We start from the raw sequence: 24,201 nt of genomic DNA, 5'->3' as shown, positions 1-24,201 counted from the left end.
CATCTGTTTGTCTAAGAGAATGTAACTTGTTCTATTTTCTAAAATAGGAAGTGTTTAGTCTAAAATGGCATAGAGGTATTGATGGTTGATCTACTGAGTGGGCCACATGGTTTTCATCGTACCATCATACAAACCAGTAGCCAGTCAGATTTACCTTGAGCCTCAGTGTAGCCCCAAGTTCAGCCTGTATCATTGTATCATTGATTACAAGGCAAAACCCCCTGATGACACTAAGACGCAAAGGGAATTTATGACACATGACACACAGAGCTTCTCTTTCCAGCTTGTCCTTCCTCTTCTCCATCCCTATCCCCCTTCCCCGGAATCCCTTGAGGCGGACCCTGTGTCGCGTTGGCAATGGGTAAGGGCGGTGGACCAGGACCGCGGTGGTGGCTCGTGGTGGGTCCTGGTGGGCGGCGGTGGACGGTGACTGAGGTTTGGAGTGGCGTCTGGTCTGGATGGTGGATCGTGGTCCTGCTGGTTGCTGACCACGGACTGTGATTGCAGCGGGACTGCTTGGCATGTCATGTTGGGGTTGTCCTTTGGGATGTTTACCCTCAACAAATGCTGCTAAAAACTTAATCTTGATGATGTTTTCCTACACGTGGCATCTATTGCACTTCTGTCCGTCCTGGGAGAGGGATCCCTCGCATGTGGCTCTCTCTGAGGTTTCTATGTATTTTTACCCTGTTCAAAGTTTTTTTTTGTAGTTTTTCCTTCCTCTTGCTGAGGGTTAAGGACAGAGGATGTCACACCCTGTTAAAGCCCAATGAGACGAATTGTAATTTGTGAATATGGGCTATACAAATAAAATGTGATGATTTGATTTGATTTCCATGAAGAAGACAAGATGTTAGGCAGGGGACGGATCCCTCTGTCTCGTGGCCTACACACATTCCAGTCTTGAGGTTTTCACAGAAATACTGCGGCCAAGTGAGGGTTGATACATCATAGGGTTCGCCACAGCAAGATGGTACCTTAAGTTAGAATGTAGAGAATACAGAAACAAAAGAACATCAATGAAACAGGGAAAAAGACCAAGCGCTACAGTTGGTCAATTTCGTGACTAGTTGCAGAAATGAGATTACATTTGCTTGCGTCACACGGTCTTCTGTCTCTCTCCTCCCAGCCTGCGCTAGTAATCTCTGATGCACTCGAACCTGCCAGCTCATGTTGGTGGAGATAGACAGGAGAGCACACGCCTGGATTCACCTTAACAGTAACGCTGAGGGAGATGTGTTTTCATGCTGATGATGTCATGTTCCATCCCACTCTGCCTCTGATACGGTGTTATCTTAGGGTGCTGACATTTTGCATTTGGGATCACATGTTTGAGCCCGTTCACTCTGCGGATGAAGGGCAGCGCAGAGTGTACACACTTTGAGTCGGTGGCAAATGTTTGCTCGGAGGAGGTCTCATAAAATGAATGGCTGTCACGATCGTTCTTCTGTCATAGGCATAAAGGCTTTTAAAAGCTTTTATATTATAGTCATGTGGACTAAGATATTAATCATGTGGACTCATATCCTGCGTATGATTCCTTTAAATTCAATTACATTTTATTTGTGTAGCGCAAACACAACATAAAACATATTCACTCATCACACTTGGACAAGATCGTCAGTGTCATGCTCTTTCAACAATCGCACAAGTGGTACCTTTTAACATTTCATATCAGGGTTAAGTTAACATTCCGATATTAGAATATATTTAAACATTTAATATCCAGTGAGACTTCATTCATCCACAATATGGAAATTTGTAGCAACCAAGAAGAGCTTGCTATTCCCTGCTATATTTCTGATCCCAAATGCCTCAGATTTCTTGTTTTTTGAGTCTCTTCAGTCCTGAAAAGATCATGTTCCCTAATTAGATTGGAAACATGTGCATTGGACGTAGTTTTAACATCTCAATCATGCTCCAAATTCATTTGGATTGTTTTATCAATTTTTTTTTTTCACGAGGATGCCAAAATTGATTTGATTGATTCTTGTTGGCGAACAGCTGTCAACAGCTTATCTTCTTTTAAAAAGCAGAAAGGGACATTCTTGTTTTTCATAAGTATCAAAGATCAGATCTGTCTTGCAGCTTTCGCTTTGCATTTTCCACCATTTGTGATGCAAAACTCTTCACAGAGAGAGGGAGCCCAGCGAGGAGGAGAGACAGGGAGGCTGAAGAACATTGGCTCTATTCCGCAGACTTCCATTTAGACAAAAGTGCAGGTTCGCATTCTACCTCTTCAAATTCCATTTGAGGATCCCCGTCTGGCCACATCTCAGTGTGTTATTGCCACATCTCAATGTACGGAGTTCTGAAGATAAGAGCTTTTTGCTCCCCCTCTCATGGCTATCTAGTGCCAACCAAGGTCAGTGCCATTATGCTTTTGCTTTTAGGACTTCTGATCTTTAGAAATGAAACCTTTTTCACCCCCAGTTTGTGCAAAAAGGAGGAAAAAACCTAGTGAGGGCTCTTAATGTCAAAAAGTGATGCAGGGTTTAACTATCTGCCACGATAAATATACTATATTTCAAATTCAATGTTGAGAACCTTGATTTTCATTATTTAGGATGACTATTACTATTATTTAATATTACAGCAATATTGCACAGAAGGACAGTGTCTGTTGTATATGATTAGGACAGCCTCAGCAAACCAAGATGGTACATTTTTCTGTTAATGCTTTTACATTTTTTAATTCATAGCACCAAATAAAGATACATTTTTATAAAAGCGATTATGTTCCCACAATTCCTGCCAAAGTGCAAGAGTTTCCTCTCTTAATACTGTTTATTCTATCTCAGGAGGGTTAAAGTATAACAACCTGCGATATAAAGAGTCAACTTTGAGTTTAAAGCCATATAATCCTACTGTAAGAAACACTTCACTTTTACAATGGCCGTCCAGCATACAGAAAGTGATGATGGTAATGATATATAGTGTATATATTTAAATATTCACAGAGCTGAAGGTACGGCTCTACTAAATGCACTGGATAGGTACTTTCTGCAGATATCAGTACTGAATGTCCTAGATCATCGGTCTTCATTTTAAGTCTAAAACACAGCGTTTTTACAGAAGGCTGATGTGCTCATAAGTTTAACTGCTTGTGCTGTGTTGAATAAAGAGCTCTTTGTTGGTCTCGCTGCATTGTTCAATACGGGACCTGCTTCCCCTTCAGGACAGCAGGACCATCTAGTGGCAGATTTCTATATTGTTAAAAGAGGCAGAGAATTGCAGTCATTGTAGTTAGAAATTGTTTTAAAAAAATGTCCCAGTGGAACGACACAAGGGTCGTGTCTGACAGGAAATCAGCAATCCTCTGAAGGCAGAACAAGGCCGCTCTTCATCACACAGCACAATGCAGCACCAGTCTTCTGACTGAATCTGCTCCTCACCGAGGAGTCACAAAGTCTCTAATATTCTGGCCCCTGTCTGAAGAAAAGCTGAACATCTTGAGCTCTGTATAGAAACATGACAGAGAAGTTGTATTAGATTGCCTTCGACTAAAGTGAAGGAAAAAATTTGCTCTTTAGGCTTCTCAAATGTGTTTTTTCATATTTACAATGCAATGCAAATGAGCTCATCCAAACCTGGAGAAAAGAAAACTGAAAACAACACACATGAAAACCTTACGTGAAACAATCCGTTGCAATAAAGAGCTTTAACTTTGGGCCCTTGGTGCCGACTGTGGCCCTCTCATGAAGGGATGGTCTGAATCTGAACCATGACATCAGGGGAGAAGCTCCCTCCACTGTTTATAGCTCCTTCTTCTCCAGGAAACAGCACTTGAGTTAATGTTAGTGAGTGTTTACCGAGAGATAAATAGTATTCATTAACAATAGAATAACACTCTTGAAACAATGATGTTGTATATATGTACATTTCCAGTGGAACAATTCCACATGGAAACAAGTAAAGGGCAAGAAAGGGCAGAACCAATGATAGTTAAGGTTTTGCCTACGGGATAAGTCACCGAAATCTCATCTACTCACCACTATGCCGATGGAGGGGTTGGTGAAAAGTGAATTATCCCTTTAAGGTCGGGAATTCTAAATATTGTGTCTGGTCTTCCTTTCCAATAAATTCAGAAGTGTCTGTTTGTAAAGTGAGCTGAGCACTTTCATATACAATCGATTCCTGAAGAGGTACAAATTTGTCTAAACAAATTTTCTTTGTCAATCTGCAGCTCCTCAAATTTGTGCTGTGGCCTCCTGGAGTAATGTGGACTCCAGAAGCATCAGGCAAATAGTCTTGTCAATAAATCATCTTCTGACTTCATTCCACAGTGAAGTTATAGTGGTTAATTATCAGGCATCATCTGATCAAATCTGAACATGTCTCCCCTTTTGTTTGAAAGCAACAGATGTGACATTGGTGTCATTTTGGGATAAATCTCCTCCGACAGTTAATAATTGAGCAACTCCTGATTAATGGAAGCAGGTTTTACTTAGTTTTAAAATATATGTATATATATATATATTTGTGGTTGCACAAATTCTCTCCTAAAAAATTAACTTTGAAATATTTCATTTCTTTAACATTTTGATTCCAGCTTTACCACCTAAAACCATTAATGTCAAGTCAACCAAACAATTACTGATTCATAAAAAGCACAGACGTTCATTTCATTTAATGATTTATTGACATGTACTTTTTTTTTTTATATCCACCATGGTTTCTCTTGATACCAATAGTATTTACCATAAAGTTTCTTTTTCATTTAAATTACATTTATAATGTTTTACTCACATACACATTTATTGTTTCATTTTCTTATTGCAATAAACAAGAGTAGCCAGAATGAGTCAGGTATTGCTACAGTTCGCCATACAAACTCGTTGTCCCCCGTGACAATGAAATTCAAAAAATAACTTTATTGGCAAGACAAAAAAAGTACACCATAGCCTCTCTATCTCTCTCTCTCTCTTTTCTCTGGGAGAGACTGAGGGCAGAATAAGGCTAAGGCTAGGAGCCTAAACACAGCTAACATGAAATACCTGCCCAATAGGAATCTAACATTTATTTCCCATACGTGAATGATGAGATGGATCAATGGAAATAACCACAGACTGAACATGTTAAGGACAATATGAACATATCTGTGGTGCTGCTACCTGACTGACCTACCGGGGACAGGACTGCAGTACTTTTTCAGGTCGGGTCTTTGATGAAGTCTAATAGGAATCCAGGATGGCTGATAAATCTTCCCAAAACCAAACGTTGGTGCAGGTTTTTGTTTTGATTTGTTAGGGCACTTTAGCTCCAGGTCACTTCTGTCTCTGATTGGTGGGGGAGAGGGGGTGAGAGCTGGTCCCAACACACACAAAAGTACATATGGTAACAAACACACACACACACACCGATGGGAGCGAGAGAGAGAGCACAGATCCTGGAAGAGTGATCTCACACGCAGAATGAGCTGCAAAGGAGGCTTCGTCCAGCAACAACAGAAAAAAGAGCACAATGGTGGAAGCTGACCCAGAGCCAGCTTCTTCTTTAAGTAATGGCATTGATAATGTTCCTCAGGACTTACACTTAAACACATTTCACACACACAGAAAAAAAAAATGCAATTCAGTAAGTTGAGAAAAAAAAAAGATACACATCTATCTTTAATCCCTTGATACCTGGCATTGTACCCTGTTCCCCAAGCAGAGATTACCATAGTAAAAAATCCCTTTAATATGAAGGGTCGGTACCTAAACCCAGCTCCACCTCTGCCTCTCCCTCTTTAAATCCCTGCGAGGGTCTGCACCTGCCTCATGGAAGAACCGAAAAGTCTGTCCGCTGGCATGCTACCGGTTTACACATGAATCCAGACGACATGTCACAACGCTAACAGGTCACTCTGATAGAAATTGCTCATTGCATTGCAATATTCAGACGAGGGTAAGACATTAGAGCTCATTGCTTCTCAATGAAAGGGCACAGTGTACATCTTGTTCAGAAAAAAAAAGGGAGTGATAGCTTCAGGCAGTCGAGCGGGACAGGTCTGCGGCCGCCGAGCTCAGCTGGGCTTCTGTGGCTGCCCGCTGAGTTAGATTCTGTGTCTAAGTCAAAGCCACGATCCATCAAACTCCACCCCCTTTCTGCTCCTACCTTCACGGATGCAGATATCAACATTTTCCATCTACAAAAATATTTTTTATTGTGTTTTTTTCTTATCCAGCTCATTTGTACGCATGATATAAACACGAACAGTCCCATCAAACAAAACAAAGTGCTCACCAGTCTTTGTTGAAGAAAACAAATCATGGTGCGTTTCATGGCTTTCAGTTGCAAGACAGGAAGTATTGATGGATGCCTTGGGCTCAAGCTCCCAGTGGCCTCGCTGTGGGCTTCTGAACTCGGCTGTCACTCTGGCTCCACATCATCTCTCCGAGAACGTATTTGGCTTGGCTTTCATCTTCCTTTTATCAATTTGTTCCCTTTCAGCATTATTGTTGCCAGCGCCGGTGTGCCCTCGCCCATAGACTAATTTAAACCTTTGGATACGGGGGAGGGGAGGAGGATGGGGCAGGAATGGAAGAGTTTGACCCAGTGATGCAGAGGCCTGACCCTTCAGGAGCTTATTGCGTGGCGGCGGCTGTGAGCAGGAACAACCCGAACACATCGGAGCCCAGGGTCACACCTAAGTCAGACCTTCACACCTACACAGCCAATCAAAAGACCAGGGCGACGTCCAGGATGTCAGTAAATGTTTTTTTGATAACATGTGAATAGAAGTCTCACGCTTAAATCATATGTGTTATGTTCCTGAACATTCCTCTCTACTGTGAGTAAAAGCACACAACCTTCCCATCTAAGGGAATCTAGGCTGTGGACGGGGATTGTGTGTAATACAGCAGCACAGTACGTACCAATGTGTGAATTCTGTTGTTTTCCCCATCGTCTCTCCCCTTCGGAGAGGTTCTGCTCTGACTGATATGAAGGTTGGCAGACGTGCCCTGTAGCGATGCATGTTGGTGCGGTCTATTTTAAAAACCACAGATTTGCTCAGGCCTGTGTGTGTCTGCATGCCGCCTGGGGTCAATCCCTCCACTGACCCGTGCCAGCCCTCCTCTCGCCTCGCCCTCCCAGGAAATGACAGTGGGGAGCGCAATCCCCCACAGTCACTTCTCTGCTCCCTTAAACCCCCCACATTCACACACACACATACACACCCACAGAAAAACACGCACACACACCCATCAGACGTGCCAAGATGCGGCCACCAACTGCCTGTCATGCTGTATCTAGCGAGAAGCTAAGTGTCACAAACTGAGTAGTCGCTGGCCTCCGGTGCAGAAGGGGGCATGTACAGTATGGGTGGAGGCTGCCACAGCTACATGTGACGCAAACAGAGAGGACCCCACTAACATTACTGCCTTGGTTTTTTGAGGTGCATAGGATGAGGAGAAGACGTTGAGCCGTGATGACTGAATAATGACGTAACACTACATGTGGTTTAATGTTTCTAGAAAGGTCTGCATGGGTTTTGTCTGTAGCGATCGAGGCGGCCGTGACAGGGCCACAGTGCAAGGGAGAGGGACCGGGGGGAGGTGAGAGATGCCCAAGGGAGTTCAATGCATAATGAAGATGTCTCCTCTGCTCATTCCATCACCCAGAAGTCTTTGAAATGAAGGGAGAGTTTCAGGTAAAGGGAAGAAAGAGAGACATATACTTCTACTCCTCTCTGCGGCTCCTTTCCCTTGTTTTCTCTCAGTTCGTTATTTAAATGATTGGATTCCCCCGCCCCCCCTATCAATTGCTGTTTGTTGATCATGTTTGTATCTTCACAGTGTGCTTTTGGAGTGGCTGTTCCTGCCGGGCCGGAGTCAGCCGGTGATGTGTCAGTAAGGGGAGAAGAGGATTGGCCCGTGGGTGGTGCGCATGGGCCCCGGAGCAGGTCTTAGGATGGCGTGGCTGAGAGGTGGGCCTTGCAATAGGTGATGATGATGATGGTGCGCGTGTTGCCCGGAAGCTGCCACTCGAAGGGCCATCTGGTTCGACGATGCTGCAGCGGCCATTGCTGCAGCAACAGCCAAGGGGCTGGGCAAGAGGCCCGCACCCAAAGCTTTGGTGAGATCCTTGGAGAAGGTCAAAGTAGACTAAAAACAGAAGGGGGTGAGGCAGGAAACACAAGACCAGGGGGAAGGGAGAGAGAGGGATAAAATAATTAGAACCAGAAGGTCGAAACATGTCGGCGAAACAAATATAGACCTCCTTTTTCAGACTCTTTGGATCAGTCATAATGCAGAGGTTTCAGACACAGCCAAAAGCAGGGCGACCGGATCAACATGCTTGAACCACGCGTCATGTTCTTGTTTATCACTGTGTATTTGCTTTTTGGCTTTCGGGTTTGTTGACTCAGTCAGAATTAGACTGTGAGCTTGAAAGGTTACCGTCAGATCAGCTCCCCTGTGCTTCTTGTGTCGGCTGAGGAGGGGGTTAGGCTTGCCCGCCATGCCGTCCCGGTGCCTTCGACTCGATATGTGCTGGGAGGAAAGAACACAGGAAGACAGATTAGCCCCACTATCTGTAAGCATAAACGTTTTCCAGTCAAAAGGATGAAAAATCCAGCCACTTGGGTTGATTATCTTCCTTCTACCTGTTTGAGTTGTAGTTCAGAGTTGACCCGCACGTTGCAAATCTCACAGTGGAAGGTTCTTTCCTGAGTGTTGGGGTCCACCGGCCCCCCTCCCTGCTCTCCAATGGGTTTGGGGCCCAGGCGAGGATACGCCTTGATTGGGCCCAGCCCGCTCCGTGCCTCCAGGATAGTTTTGTGTTTGGTACCTGCACAAAGAGACGCACACAAACAAATACACGGCAATGTCATTAACCGAGATGAAATAACCTATTTAGAGGCTAATGGAATAAAATGGAGTAATATAGTGGAGATGTATCACTATATATAACATATGAGTCATGCTGCTTCCACCTGACTAAATCAAAATGAGCGTGGACAGGGTTTCTCTGCAGCACAATGCACTGAAATCAGTAACAGCCACAAAGATCAGAGCATAAAGAAAAGAATATGTATGGGGCCCTTGATTCTCCAGTAAATCATAACATATGCAGGACATAAATAACCGAATGTGCTGTAATATAACGTTGTAGTGCCAGCTTTTCACCGGTAGATGGCAGCAGCTGGACAGCTGTGCAGCTGGTGATGTGGAGGACGAACTCCAAGCCCCCTCTAATGTTAATATTATTATAACAGATCTATTATGTTTAAATGAGGGGAGAGGTTGAGATGAGGTCATACATTATTTGCAGTATGTAGTAAATTTCCTCCACCACATGTCCCAACACCGATGAAAGCACAAAACCACCGAAGCTTCACCTTCAAAATAAATAATTTTGGCCGTAAATGTCAAAGTCAGAAATTTGAAGGGCAGGTTATTATGAGAAGCAGGTTTGTCCTGGCAGGGATTACAGAGTCTTTGCTGTAAGATCATTCCACCTGTGCTTTTCACAGTTTCACAGTGGGAACAAATAAAGATGTTGAACTCTGAATGAAGCCCATGCTGTGAAATGGTGTCTGCTGTTGAAAGGCCATTGTTTCTGTCGACCATCAATAATGCTGAGCAGTCAAAACACTGAGCAGCTTCATTATAGAGGTGTGTTCAACACAGTGGACATAAATCAACATATAACACATAAACTCAGACATCTTAATGTGCTGACCCCCTGCGTCCTGCTTTAAATCCAATTATTATTCCTGCAATAATAAAAATTTGAATACTGAGCATTTCAGAAGAAATATATTCTGTCAGACGCCTGTGATTAAATGATGTCCACACACTAAAAATAATATAAGATATTCTGAACTGTGGGGATGCATGTTTCATACTTTCATGTATAGCATTTCTATGTTCAGCATATTTATCTAATAATTTCAACAAATGCCAGCGGCGGAATTGGCAACAAAGATCTGATATAGAAAAGAAGCTCTCTTACTTTCCATTTCAAGTGGTATGCAAAGCAGCACACGACAAGAGTGTGCCAGAATAGTATCTCATTAAATAATCACACGTTTTGTTCCTGGCTGAGGGAACAACTGCTTGGCCTCTCTGCTCTGAGAGTAGAGTCTTGCACTGTCACTGGCTCCGACTTTGAATCGCAGTCACTCTCTAAAATCCCTTTGAACAGAGTTAAGGTTACAGAAGAGAGCGGAAATCATGGCGGTCGGCTGGTAGACGGGGAACATGGAGGCTCCACTGGGGAGGAGAGGGGCTGGAATGGTGTAGTTTGATCGTGGCCAGAAAAGTGCTCCTTGGGTGTCTGTTATTGGTCTTTGTTTTATTCCGGTCCCACAATGGATGGCTCAGTGGAGTTCTCGTCTTCGTAAGGTTTACTCACATCGTAAACCGACACACATGGAGACAAGGAGCATTTGCGAACTCAAAAAAATGCAGTGCGTTGACAGCACAAATACTAAAAGAACATTACATAGGCTTCATCAATCTTACTCTCCTCTTTCTTCTCTGCAGTGTGTTCTGTGTCACGCATTCTGCATGGCATATGTGTCTGCACGGCATATGCTTTTTTTTGGAACTATGCTAACATGGATCGTAGAGATTTTGAGAAGGATTGAGGTGATTGTTTCCAGATCATTTCGCTGTTAGAGCTTCAGCCATTTCCTCTCTTATTAATCCAGGGTATAAACTTTATTAATTATCTATCCAGGCTGTGGTTATGTTTAGAAGCTGTAGTATACTGTGTGTGTGTGTGTGTGTGTGTGTGTGTGTGTTTGTGTGTGTGTGTTTGATATATTGCTTTACCTCCATGTTCATGTACATAGTCAATGTGCTAGTGGGCAGATGTAATGCAAATGTACTGTTAGGTGGTTGATGCAAGAGAATGAATCAAAGCGTGATATAATGTGAATTCAAAAAGCCTTCCACGGGTTAATCGGACCATGAAGTGAGTCCATATTTATCGATTAACACTTCAGCATTAAGAGGTATCGGTTGGCTGCCTTCTATCAATCCTCAAAGGAAGCAGGATTGAGTAACACTGGTGAAGAGGCCGTCCCCTGTTGTGCGTTGTAGTTTTTTTTTTGTGGAGTAGAAGACAGGGTGGAGATCCAGCAGATAGAAACTGTTCTCAGAGGTAAACAGGATCCCAGGCAGCACTGACGTGTGTAGGCCATAAAGAATTAAAGCAGGCAGACAGAACCTCTGGGGATATATGGACCCCATGAGAAAGTATTGTCATGTGTGAAAGCTGTCTGACTGAATGTTGAGGCAGGTGTTGTGGTGAGCTCACACACATACCCGCCTATTTAGGGCCCGAGCACTGACAGGTACTGACAGTGAGGCCCTTTTCAATTTGAGAGGATCATTATTTATTTTTTTCATGCAAATTAATTGGCCTTTTGTTATTATATACATTTTTTAATGTTTTTAATTTTATTTAAATTTTCTTTTTTATTTACCTCCTGCGCAGGAATAATTAAATTAAATTAAATCATATTTTTTTCCGCTTATTTTCCCTCTAAATCCCGATACAGTGGTTACACGCCTAAACCATCCCTCTCTACAACTTCTCAAGGGAAAGGCTCCAGGCTATGCAATACCCAGTTTTTTTTTTAAACGTCTCCAGCTGCCAATGACAAGATAAATCATGAGTCCCTGAGTCGAGGGGAAAGCTGTCTTTTAGATAATGATATGTCTTGTGTGATTTGGGTGTTGCAGCATGCCATGGGAGAGAGCAGACACTCTCATGTGAGATGAGCCACCCTGACTGAGCCGCTGGAACCTGGAGATCAAGGCTCGGTTACAGAGGTGCTGCCCCTCAGTGTCAAACAGATCAGCTATCTGCTGATCAGTGTTATTCTCAGGATCCTGTGCTGGGTCGCACTCAACCTGAAACGGCTACTAAGGACATTTCTTCAATCGACTTTATGCGTGTATGTGTGTGTAACTTTGAGGAGGATAAGCGAATTTAAATATGATACATCAGTCCATTAAATACATCTTCACCGGCACTAGTTTACATGTGATTACCACCAAGGAGGATATCATTTCATCGGTATTTGTTTGTTATTGTGCAGGATCTGAAATTGTGAGAAATTTTGTGCAGTTCCAGATAAAAATCCTAATCTTTGAATTTCAATGTGGTTTCATAATGGGGCTGTTGGGCCTTGGCAAAGGAATTCACTCTACTGAGCGACATTCTATTTCTTTATGAAGTTACTATTTGATTGTCCTGGCAACAGTGATGTTAAGCTTTCAAAGTTGTGAAATAAAATATAAATTTTCATTTCAATTTAAATTCTCTCCCCACTTTCCACCCACCTATCTTCTCTCCTCCCTTTCTGATTTCTTACTCCGACTAGTCGAGGACAAATTACTTTTGACACACACAGGTTGGGAAACATTGTGTTTGCAGCAACAAAATCAGCAGTGTTTTCACAATCCTACCACAGAGACAACCCAGAAACACAACATCCAAAGAGGAAACACACTCAACCCCTCATGGTTTGATTGACAGTTATTTTCAGGCGGCAGTCAGAGCTCACACATGAACTCACCTTTGTTGTGGGCCTCCAGCTGTGACAATGAGTTGACTGCCACCTTGCACAGTGAGCAGTACAGCAGCTTCTTGGCCTTGTCCTCCTCTGTCTCGGGGTTGGATGGGCTGCTGGAGGCCGGAGCGCCGGCGGCTCCCATTCCGGATCCCAGCTGCTCCGAGGGGGCGCTGCCACCGCCGCAGCCTGGGGAGGGGGAAGGGGGGATCAAGGGAGGGGTAAGGGTGGGCAGGAGGGGGCACACTGTGGGCACGGAGGTGTCCATGGGCGTGGTGGGCGGGGTGGTCAGGGTGGGAAGGGGACCCGGGGCCAGGAGGGGCACATTTAACTGTGATAGAGGCCGTGGTTCATCTGCAAAACACAAAGGAGAGAAAGAAAGTGAGCGTCAAATTCGAAGTGTGGAAGAAAATAAGCAGTTGTTTTGTCCAAAAACTAAAATACACACACAACAGAGTCAGACGCCATTGTCTTTAAACTCTGTGGTGAAGGCTGGAGTACAACTCTACCACGTCAAACCACATGGGTAAACAACAGCCGGCTGCACGAGGAAGGCTGCTCCACAGATCAGACAAACCAGCATAAAGCGCTCACAGGCGGAAGTGCTCTCTATATCCTACTGTACAGGCCCATCCAGAGAGCACCCCCTTTTAATTAAAGCTACACATAAAGTGGTTGAGTGGAGGAAAACTCATGTCCCACGTGTTTGAAGGGATGGCCATGTGTTTAATATGTTTCAAGGCTTTTTGAAGTCTGCAGGCCAATCTGTCACTGATGTGGTCTGAATATCTTCTGAAGCGAGGAATAGGAAACAGATAGCCCAGCCTGCATGTGCATGTTTCCACTCTTTCCTGCACACCTGCTGTTCTTGGCAGGGGTTGAAGCTAAATGACACCTTCTTTGTCATAGTTCAGTTCGGTGGGTCCAAAGAAAATATCATTAGGTGAGTCCTGCTCTCGCTTTCTGCACACGTCTCCCTCTGCTCTCTCTCCCTCACTGCAGTTTCTTATTATGGTATTTTCTCTTTCCCCTCACGGAACATGTTTATACATACATTTCCAAACACATGTTTCTGGTCAGCCACTCCCATGTGCAATGCCTTCGGTATTCACCAAGTGGTGGGCGTTGACTGATAAAAGACCCCCTAAATTTGGGTGGGGTATTCTGAACTCTCCCATCAGGAGGCACCAGTAGGCCCCTTTCTGGAGCTCCCCAGGATGTAGCGCCAAAGACACACAATGCAAAAAGCCCCAGTGGATTATGGTCTTAAAGGGATAACGTGGAGTATTTCTGTGAAGAAAGAAGTATTGACTTTAACTACTCTGTGTCCTTTTTAAGGATCACATCGCTTTGTCGTTTGTGTCACGTGAAAGAGACCATACATGGGCGGTGGAGTTTTCTGCTTTTGTTCCACCCTGAGACTCTTATGTGAATATATGGTAATTTGTGCATTGTATAACTACAGAGCTGCTCTGCCTATTCTATTGCATCATCTCTGGTGAAAATGCCATTTTGAGTGCTTTCCATTCCACTGCTTTCCAGGATCAAAATTCCCTCTCTTTCCATGGTTAGAGTTTCCAGCTGCAGAGCTGCTGGCTGCATGTAGCGTTTGTCAAACAGATGTTTAATTAAAAAGGATAAAATAATTTCTAGCGCCGACTCTCTGCAGCAATAGAGAGGCCATAAAGCAGGATCAAAGTGCTGTGTGCAGCCCTGAAGTGGTAATTGTGACTCTTAATGTGCCTGCTTGTGCCACTGTGCAACAGAGCTAGATGGGTTGAGTAGCCCAGAATGACTAGGCAGAATAATAATAATGATACGTAATCTCCAGTATGGATGTCAACGTTTGCCCACACACAGCACAAACACATGCCCTTTAATTCATAAAAATGTGGGGGGGAAAACAAAACTCCACAGAGCCAATAACATGTGGTTTGAGTTAAAATCAAGAGGGGAGAACAGAGGTGGCTGCCCAGATAGAAGTGAGGGATAACCTGGAGGACCGCCACACGCTGAACCATCACATCCAGTCACCATTACACATCATACCACACTGAACGTATCCTACACCCCCCCCCCCCCCCCCTCAGTACAAGTTCAGCTTGAGGCCAACCCCTTTAGGCTGCCTAGCAATGAAGCCACAGTAATGCACTGAGTCTGTCCCAAAACCAAATCCCCTCCTCCCAGGGAGTGAGTGTCTCTTTTTGTCACAGTTAGTGTCTAAAATCCAAAGCCTGAAAGATTCTGCACAGAGAAGATAAAATGCTTTGTTTTTCCTCACCCGAAACTCAGATTATCCAATTTTTCAGAGTTCCTCGATTCTTCAGAAAGTGCTGTAAGTCTAATTAAAGATTGATAAGGCAGTTGACCTTTGTCCCCTTGTAGCTGGCCTCACAGCCAAACAGAAGAAGGGATTATTCACAGGGAGAGGTCAGCGGAGGGAGATAACTCAGTCCAGATGCTTTACACTACAGCCTGGTGTGTCTGCATGGACTTAATCCGCTTCAGGAAATTAAAGCTATGTATAGAATGCAGTCCATGGGGAGAGGTTCTGTTGATAAAGCCACGGGATTGAATACAGACAAATTCAAATTCAGGCCCAAGGAACTTCCACTGGTGGCGGGGGGAGAGTCAATGTTCATCCCAACTCCTTGGGGGGGGGGGGGGGGGGTGGGGGGGGGGCATTCTATCCTCTCGCAAAAGCTTGTTGGAAATTAAAAATATATCTGATCCTGGAATTGGTGTGGAAGGCAGAGAATTAAAGAGTTCCTGCCTAAGCTTTGAATATGCCTTTACATCATGGAGTCTGTTACTCCAACTGGTCCTCACAAAAATAGAAATTCTGTGTAACTTTCAGTTTCAAGTTAACAGGTTTGCCTCAGCAATGGGGTATTGAGTGAGCGCTGGTATGGCCATTTGTAGGGCATTTGTGTGTGTGTGTTTGTGTGTCTGTTTGTGTGTTTGTGAGTGTGATCAGGGGTAAGAGTTACATAGGCAGGCTGACATTTTCTGCTACCAGTGCCCTGCTGGTGTCCTGCCAGTGCCCATTCTTAATGATTAACGAGCAACGAAACGTAATGCAAGACCCGAGCCTCATTCATTATGCAGCTTGGTGCTGTTTTCCCCCGTCTGGCCCACATCTGAACTCTGAGTCGCACACTCCCACACAAATGCACACATACACACTGACAAGCAAATTCTGTTTATCAGATACCCGTGTTATTGCAGGTACATTTCATCAACTAGCTCACCAAGGAGGAAAAATCGGGTGAATTCCCAGAAACTAAAAAGTCCAAGGCAAACAGCAAATGTATCAGCTCCGTGTAAGCCGACACTGCAGTCACCTCACTGCCGTGCAACACTAGCCCTCACACGCAAGTCCTCTGTTTAATTGACCTTGGGTGTGTGTGTGCGTGCCCTGGGACTGTGTGTGTGGACTCAAGCACGCTATAATATCAGGGTGGTTTTAACAGGGCCCTTCATTAGTGTGGGAGTGGCAGCGGAGGGATGAAGAGAATGGGGAGGCAGGGAGGGAGAGCAGGGTTTCTCTCCGAGTAAACAGCTGCCGCTCCATCGGCCAAACCCTCAGTTCTCTAGGCCAAATCCCCCAGAGCCAAGGGCCTCGTCTTTGGGGATGACACCGACCACAAACCCGCGAAGGGCCATAAAAGTCCCGACCTGCTCTGGCAGCCATTCGGTTGAAGAAGAAAGAGCAAAACAAAAGCATAACTGACCTTCCACTGTTTAAGCCGTCAGCAAGGTCTTAATGTTATATCCTGCTTATGGCCATCACTATTTCATGTGAGGGTGTAACGAAAAGATCATTATTGCCATGCTAGACTGTGTAATTGTTCAATGTCTCAGGATACCGTGATACTGTTCAATATCCCATATCAACAAATAAACCATTCACAAGAAACACATGCTGTTCTAAGGGATTTGGACTGGGAGAAATACTCTTCTTCCTCACAATAGGGCTTGCACCGGCCAAACCACATTGTTTGTGTATGTGAGTTTGTCTACGTGTGTTTGTTTATGTGTGTGCATAAACTTATGTGTGTAGCCCAATGTGTCTTTGTCAGTTTCCGGGTGACTAGCCCCTGTGTGACCTGTGTCTGTCTATAGATGCATGCATTCCCAGTTGAGGTCATGCACAGATGTCTGCTCCCAGAGCTCTGCCCCCATATACCATGGAGCAGTGGGACAAACAGGATGTACATACACAGACACACAGACACACAGACACACTGACACACACAAACGCACAAAAGTAAGCAAGCATACAGGCAGATCAGGAAGAGATGAGGTTCCAGGGTCAAGAGAAAAAGGCTTGGACGGAAAAAGGCATTCTTTCACATGTTGCTACTTTCAGATCTCAATCATGGCAGGCTTGTTTTGGCTCCTCGAGTTTTTGGAGCTCACCCCGGGAAGTCTCACTAATGGCGATAGGCCTGGAGTTGATGTAAGATCCCCCATGAGGGAGAGTGAGTGAAACGAAAAGGGCTTGCTTCTTACTACTCTGGATCAGCAAGAATAAATGTGAAAAGTTATTTTTATGGACAGTAAAATATAAAAGTCAAAGACAGCGCTCTGGCAATACTTGCCCTTTTATTGGACCTGTTTCATCTCCGTTCATCATCTTTGCTCTGTGCCCTCCTGTCAATAAGGTGGAAATGTCTGGTAAACAGTCAGCGACAGGAACCTTTTGTAAATGTCACCGAAACACGACTAGTCTATTCATTCCCCCGTGTTTGATCCAAAGACAGAGCGGTGACTCTGAGGCAATGGAAAATCTCCTGAGTGGAGACAAGAGAAGGGCAGAGGCCCACGTGTACCCCAGTCTCTGAACTATAGCTGGAAATAGGAAGATGAGCACGACAGGAAGAGAAAAAGAAAAACCAAGTAATTCTGCCATGTGAAATTACTCTTCACTTTTTTCAGATCAGCTGTTATCTCTGTGCTTTCTGTCTTCTGGTCCCATTCAGCAATGGTGTCCTCTTTATTTGTCTCCCGTTATCCCCACGACTCAGGCGACATGGTCTATTTTGAAGTTGTGGTGTCACACTTACTCGGTCACACAAAGACAAACACATGGCAAGAAACTGCCACGTTTTCATCGCTCAATGCCAACACACCCACTCACAGTCTAAATGGACGAGCTCCAAACCAGTTTCACTTTGACCAGCTGAACAAAGCATCGCTGTGGTTGGACTGGACTAATACAGAGGACAATCTGTGGTGGGATGATGATGTGTCTACTTTCATCCACCTGTCACTCAGAGAGCGAGACACCTGACATCTGGGTTGGTTAACTCCCCTATCTCTCCCTCTCTCTTTCTCTCTCTCTCTCTCTCTCTCTCTCTCTCTCTCTCTCTCTCTCTCTCTCTCTCGCTCTCTGCTGCTCAGCTGTTGGCCAGACAGGATCAATAAAAAGTGATCCCCTGGCATGTTGTACTAAATTAAGCTGAAAAAGAAAAGCCTGTGATGTAAACTGATGGTCTAACACTAAACATCTGTTTGTTTGAGCTTCATACAAGTTCTTTATTATCTTTTTAAAAGTAGGCTCTGGTTGGAGATGTAAATATTTTGCCTCTTGGCAGAATTGACTGCCCAGTGCTTGTAAACCGATGAGAACATTCTGCTTAAAGCTCAATTTAATACCATTTAATATCTTGATTAAACTGTATGTGTCTAGATTCACAGAAGCTGATTGCTTCATCGGTGTCCAACTTTAACGCAACTTCCCCGGAACTCTGAGTCACATTTAGGCATTTATGAATTCTTTGTTTTTTATTTTCTCCATCCAATAAACGCTGTCAGTGCAAGCCCTTTCTGGAGGTTTGTGTTGTTAGCCAGAAAAATAATGCCCGAGCCAAATCAGACCACACACAGTGCTGAATGGCACACAAGAAAAACAACACACTGCAAAAAGCTGCAGGGATCAGATTCCTTTGTTATTCTTGCACATTTTCCATTTTACTTCCATGCAAAACGATATAAAAGCCACCAAACACACTGCAAGGGTTGAAATGATTATTCCTACATCAAAAGACACATCTTATTAATTATTAGTCTCTTTTTTTAGTTCTAGTCCTGGCACCAGTTTCTGCTCTCTCACCCGCTTTGCTGGGCTCAATGTCTGAGATGATGCTCAGGGGTCCGGGCGGAGACGGGGAGCAGGTGGGGGGCACAGTGTGAGGCTTGTCCCCCTCCTGAGGACGACTCTTGGAGGTTTCGATGCCTTTGACTCTCCTGGCGTGGCGGTTTCCTTTGTAATGCGCTTCTGCCTGACTCTGAGAACACGGGACAAAGTACACGTTAACTTTGCAGGCGAACAGGTAAAAAAAAAAAAACATATCAAAAGGGATACATATGCATGTTATTATGATGTAATCCAATATTCTGAGAATGGAGCCACAGACAGCAGGCAGGTTTACAGTGGACGATCAGATTGATTACAAGCATGGGAAAAAAAAAGATCCGATGGTGCAGTGAAGGAGACACCTGAGACATATACCTGTCTGCCCCGCCTGCAGCTCCGTCCTCTTACAGGTTTCCAATTTAACAATAAATAAATCATGCAGTATATCCAGACTTATGCGTATTGTGGGTGATCTGTTTGTCCCCATTGGACTAACTGCTCAGCTCAAAGTGACATACATCCTCTAGCCTCTACTGTATTTGACTGACATTACTAGAGACCTCCTGAGGGAAAGTATGACGCCATGCTTTTTGCCTGGAGAACCTATAAACCCCTTCACTGACCGGCCCTACCTCCTACAACACAAACACATTATTAGCGTACATATTATCAACAGGCATATCCGGATTCTTACAACAATGCTGACTGCAGCGGCTACTGCACAATACCATATAAAGTGATAGTTGAAATGAGAATTCACCCAGTCTGCAGATGGAGGGGTGAGTGAAGTGTTTGAGTCCATAAAAAGCGTTTGGAGTCTCAGGGGTAAACAACTGAAGGAAATGGTGACAATTTCTTCAAATATTACAAAACAACAAAGCTAAAACATAAAATGCCTCCATACTGCTCCTGTGGTGTCATCCAAGTGTCTGTAAGCCCCGAAATACAAATTCCACTCGAAGAGAGAAAGACTCACTGGAGGAGGCTAACAGCGGCCATTTAGGATAACAACATGGTGTAAATGATGGTGTTTCGAGTGGAATTTGAACGTCGGGTCTTGCAGACGCTTGGATGTCACCACACAAGCATTTGAAGCTCCAAAAGCTTTTTATGGACCCAAACACTTTTATTTTGGAAACTGAAGATCACCGGGGATGCAAGCCAAGAAGAAAACAATGGTGCAAGGAGGTTTATTACAGAAGCTTTAGCCACTATATAGATAGAAAAAGCTACGAGCTAATGTGTTTGTTCGGCGCGTAAACAACAGAGGTGAGTCATCTGAGAGGAGACTCAGCGGAGTCTGTCTCCAGTCTGTGTTTGCTTGTGTCTGCAGAGAGGTATGTGAGTCGGGGACGAAACGGTGGACGAGATGTGCGCTGGCTACACTGAGCTGTCACAGGTGGTCTGGCCTCACAGTATGGTGACTTTAAAACAAAAACACAGTCACACACGCACACACACTCGCACGTTGGCCGGGTGGCATACATGACACCCTATTTGCCATCTGTTCACCCGCAATCTCCCCTCTTTGACTCAGATAGCTCCCTGCTGTCTCCACGAGTCTACTGTGTGAGCACTTGTGCCAAATACTTTTCGCATCGAGGGGCCAATGATGAAGATGATTGTTAAGTGGCTGGATTACAGCTCATTGCCAGGGAGCGGGAGCGTCATGGTCTTGACTCGTGAAGAGCGGCTGACAGCTGCCATAGGTGCTGAAAGGCTTAGAGAATTTGACTGACACTCAGGCCGTCACGCCGGCCGCGGGCTCAACAGCGAGGGTCGACTGGCTCGGCGAAGGAGGCAGGGGGTCGATGAGCTATGCATGTGAGCCCCGGTTGTGTATGTTTGCCTTATGCGTGCCTGATGGCATCCAGGACACCAGCCGGCAGGGTAAACCAGGGGTTTGGGCTGCAGTGATTGAGAAGATCACATGAGTCTTGTAAATCATGAAGACAAATCGGGCTGTAACCGTACGCTGTCAGAGGGGTCTTAAGGAGCTGCTCCAGCAAAGCCAACTCCGTTAGACCAGCCGATCAAGGTGGAGGGAGCCGTGGGTGGAAAGAGGGGTGGGTCAGGGGAATAGGGGCGGGGGCAGCTGAAAGAAAAGTGATCTCTCAGATGAGGAAGGGAATGCGGGCGGTTGGAATGTACATGGTGGCGAATGGTGAGGCAGAAACAAGAGGCTTTCTTAACCTCTCCCACCAAGCCTAGGGGATCAACCGCCAAGCTGCTGAATGACAGTTTGAGGTCCTGGATGGAGAGGAAGGAGAGAACGGAAGGAAAGATAAAGCTCCTCGCCAGGGAACAAGACAAGGTGATTCAAAAAGATGAACGGAAAATAGGAATGATGTAAAAGAGAAAGACAAGAACTCAGACATGAAACACTGTGCGGCATCAGCCTGTGATGACCGTATTTCATTATCACTTCCCAGCACGACTCTGATTTTCAGAGGAAAGCTGTGTGATGTCCGAGCACAGCTTCAGCTGCAGCTCCAGATAAGGGGGGGGAGAAAAAAAGGAGAGGAAGTTAAAAGTGACAGAAAAAATTAAACAAGGGAGGAACAGAGTGAGGGAGAGAGTCCTGAAGGAGAGAGCAAGAGGAAGGAAACGAGTGAAGCATATCAGCCAGAATCTTGCTGCAGCGGCTGTGACGTTGGTCAATGCAGCGCGACGGACCCTGTGATGTCACTAATGCGGCACGCCTCCAAGGTTACTCTGCATAAAACCCCCGTTTAGCACCTCACAGCACCGCACAACGCAGGGACAGTGGGGCACAACACCCCCCCCCCCTTCCCCCTCCAAGCCTCCTCACTCCCACTTTCCCAAGATGCACTGGGGCAGGCAGAACCAGACAGTAATCCATGCCCTTGACAAATGCATCTTATAATAAGTAGTGGCAGGCAATTTTAGGCATTTCTACACTGTAAATAATGCATCCTGAGAGGGGGAGACGGACAGAAAGATGGGGGGGAAGGTTGCTGGGAGAGGGGAAGGCGTAGAATGGGGGGGAGGCACAGAAGAGAAAGATCAAATGAGATGAGTAAATGATGGCAAAATGAGGCGTGAAATGAGGGGCGCACAGGGCGGGTGCAAGGAGCCAGAACTGGATCCTTCTGAAGACAAATAAATTGATTACGACATAATACGTTAGCCCTCATCTCCATCTTGGACCTGAGCAGACCCGGTCCGCTCACAGACAAAGACAGAGAAATGTCAATATCAAGGGCAGAACTGGAAGAAATTAGGCTGGAAACGGCGGCGCAGGATTCTTCAACGCGTTTTCCTGAAATATTCATCCTCACTTGAGAGGGAGTAACAGCGAGGAGTGTGGGTGGGAAGTAATTCTACAGCAATATGGAGGCCAGTGTTTCTCCCACCGAACGTGATGGAGCAACGACAGCCTGCTGCAAGGGCGTCGCTGCGGACACATTACGTCGCAGTGGGGGCTTTAATCGGGGACATGTGATAGTGACAATGACAACAGAGAGGTGGCGTAGTCCTGCAGTCCCGATCCTGAGGCTGAACAAGCATTTTGCAGTTTTCACTCGCTTATCCCTGCAGATTTTACAAACATAAATGCTCTATTAAGCATTACAACTCAGTGTTGTACTTAATATGGTTAACATTGTGCGACATATATGATAAGAGTAAATCCTGACATATTTAAGGGTTCCTTTGTCTTTTCCTCTTCGCTCTCCGGTTCAAAACAACACATTTACAGTGTACATTCACAGTTACGTTATGTATTCAAATTCTACACAGATGCACTGCATATTTTAACCTCATCCAAGAGGACACGTCTTAACTAAAGATGCCACTATTTGATGGCTAGCTGCAGGTCTCTAAGTATTTCACTGTTTAAACATCTCGGTCCAACGGTTTTCTTTGCCTTGGAGGATATACAGCAGAGGACTGTATAAAGAGCAGGCTTCACATCACAGCCCTGCAGCTCCCAGACCACACGGAAACCATGATTGTAGGCCTGAGGAGTATTTAAAGCACGGGTCCACTCCTTAATTTTGTGTTTTGAGGATGGATGCACGCCCTAGACCTGAAGTCTGCACCACGGAATATGGAGAATCAGCCAAATTATACGCTGCACACTTGACATTTGCCGTGGTCGTGTGTCTGTCCTCGTGTGCAGCAAAAAGACAAAACTGATCCTGAGTTGTTGTCACTGCACCTAAAATGCTTCCATATGATTTTTGTTTGCTTTATTTTGTCCATCAGTAATCTATGCAAGTTGTCCAGGGGCACACCATGCCATTAAACTCACATTACGAGTTAGGATAAACTACACCATATGGACAAACTGATGAAACTGCTGCTAATATTAATTGATAGAATTATACAAAAGCATGAAAAAACATAATTAAGATTTTACGTCATGCCTAGTGCCAATGTGAAATTAACTTTCCACACGCTCTAGATATCAATCAAGCTTTGTCCGTGTTGACGAGCGAAAGAAAATCTCTTTGAAAAAGCTGGAAATAAAATCCCATCTCCAGCTCCTTGCCTCTGCAGCGGCTCTTGAGGCTTTGTGCTGCAGTGATTATCGCTTCTAAACTCTGCGCTGTCTTGAAACACAAATAAATTCCACTCGGAGCGCATCTGCCAAAACTCAGCCCAAACAAATGTACCGCATCCTCCGTGTCGGTACGTGCTCTCAGGAGAACAAATAGGATGGACAGCCCTCCAACACATTCCTCCGGATAATGTGTTTGTGAAAGGTGGTGTTGGATTGTGATGCTGGATAATGTTCACAACTTGAGTTATACAATATTCCTACTCTACACATCTATCATTGGCAATACATCTTTCATTAAAGGTGCCATTACTGCTCCTTCATCTCTGTTTTACATTTTCGTAATATTTATGCTGAAACATTGATATTGTAATTATTGTTATTTTGTCGAGACAGAGAAATGTCAAGAGTGTCACTCTTGCTGAGGGTTAAGGACGGAGGCTCTCACATGTTTTTAAGCCCTATGAGACAAATTGTAAGTTGTGAATATGGGCTATACAAATAATGTTTGATTCTTTTATTGATTGAAGATGTGAAGGATAGAATACAACATTTTTAATGCTGTGTAGGGAAAATGAAACAACATGAGACATGAAGGCAGAGAAATGCTGCGTATGTGCTGGTGCGTTTCTTCAGCGTCCCTGTACCTCTGAGTTGAAGCGGATCTGGCAGACGTTACAGGAGATGACTGGCCGCTTGGTTTTGACCAGAGGAACTCCAAAGGTGTGGTTGATCACGGCCTTCTGCACCGGGTCCATCTGACAGAAAAACAACAGGGGAGGAGACAGAGAGAGAAACGAGAGAGAAGATAAGGAATCTGTGAGCTACAGTTCATACTTCATAATGACAGGGGTCACTGTGCTCCGCCCACTCACTCTTATGGAAGAGGACGGACAGTGTGGGGTAAAGAGGCCCCCAGTTTTTTCTGCCCCTCTACAAAGACCACGCAAAATCCAAAGACACGAATGTTAAACGCATCTTTCCAGTGTTTATTGTACGTCTGTGTTTGCAGTCAGCAAA

General features: G+C 44.8%; 1 protein-coding gene across 1 annotated transcript in view; it reads right to left on the bottom strand.

Moving 5' to 3' along the window:
- Positions 1–4,657: 4,657 nt before the first annotated feature.
- znf385a (zinc finger protein 385A) overlaps positions 4,658–24,201 on the bottom strand; it is a 53,999-nt gene continuing 34,455 nt past the window's right edge. The window contains exons 3-8 of the mRNA XM_062392900.1: positions 23,829–23,939; positions 18,633–18,807; positions 12,521–12,868; positions 8,591–8,775; positions 8,385–8,477; positions 4,658–8,090 (exon numbers count right to left, since the gene is read on the bottom strand). Coding sequence (XP_062248884.1) covers positions 7,833–8,090; positions 8,385–8,477; positions 8,591–8,775; positions 12,521–12,868; positions 18,633–18,807; positions 23,829–23,939 — 1,170 coding nt within the window. The 3' untranslated portion in view covers positions 4,658–7,832. The remainder of the gene's footprint in view (positions 8,091–8,384; positions 8,478–8,590; positions 8,776–12,520; positions 12,869–18,632; positions 18,808–23,828; positions 23,940–24,201) is intronic.

This window comes from Platichthys flesus, chromosome 7 (assembly GCF_949316205.1).
Source record: "Platichthys flesus chromosome 7, fPlaFle2.1, whole genome shotgun sequence".
Taxonomy (NCBI): Eukaryota; Metazoa; Chordata; class Actinopteri; order Pleuronectiformes; family Pleuronectidae; genus Platichthys; species Platichthys flesus.
This window is presented reverse-complemented; position numbering and strand designations above follow the sequence as displayed.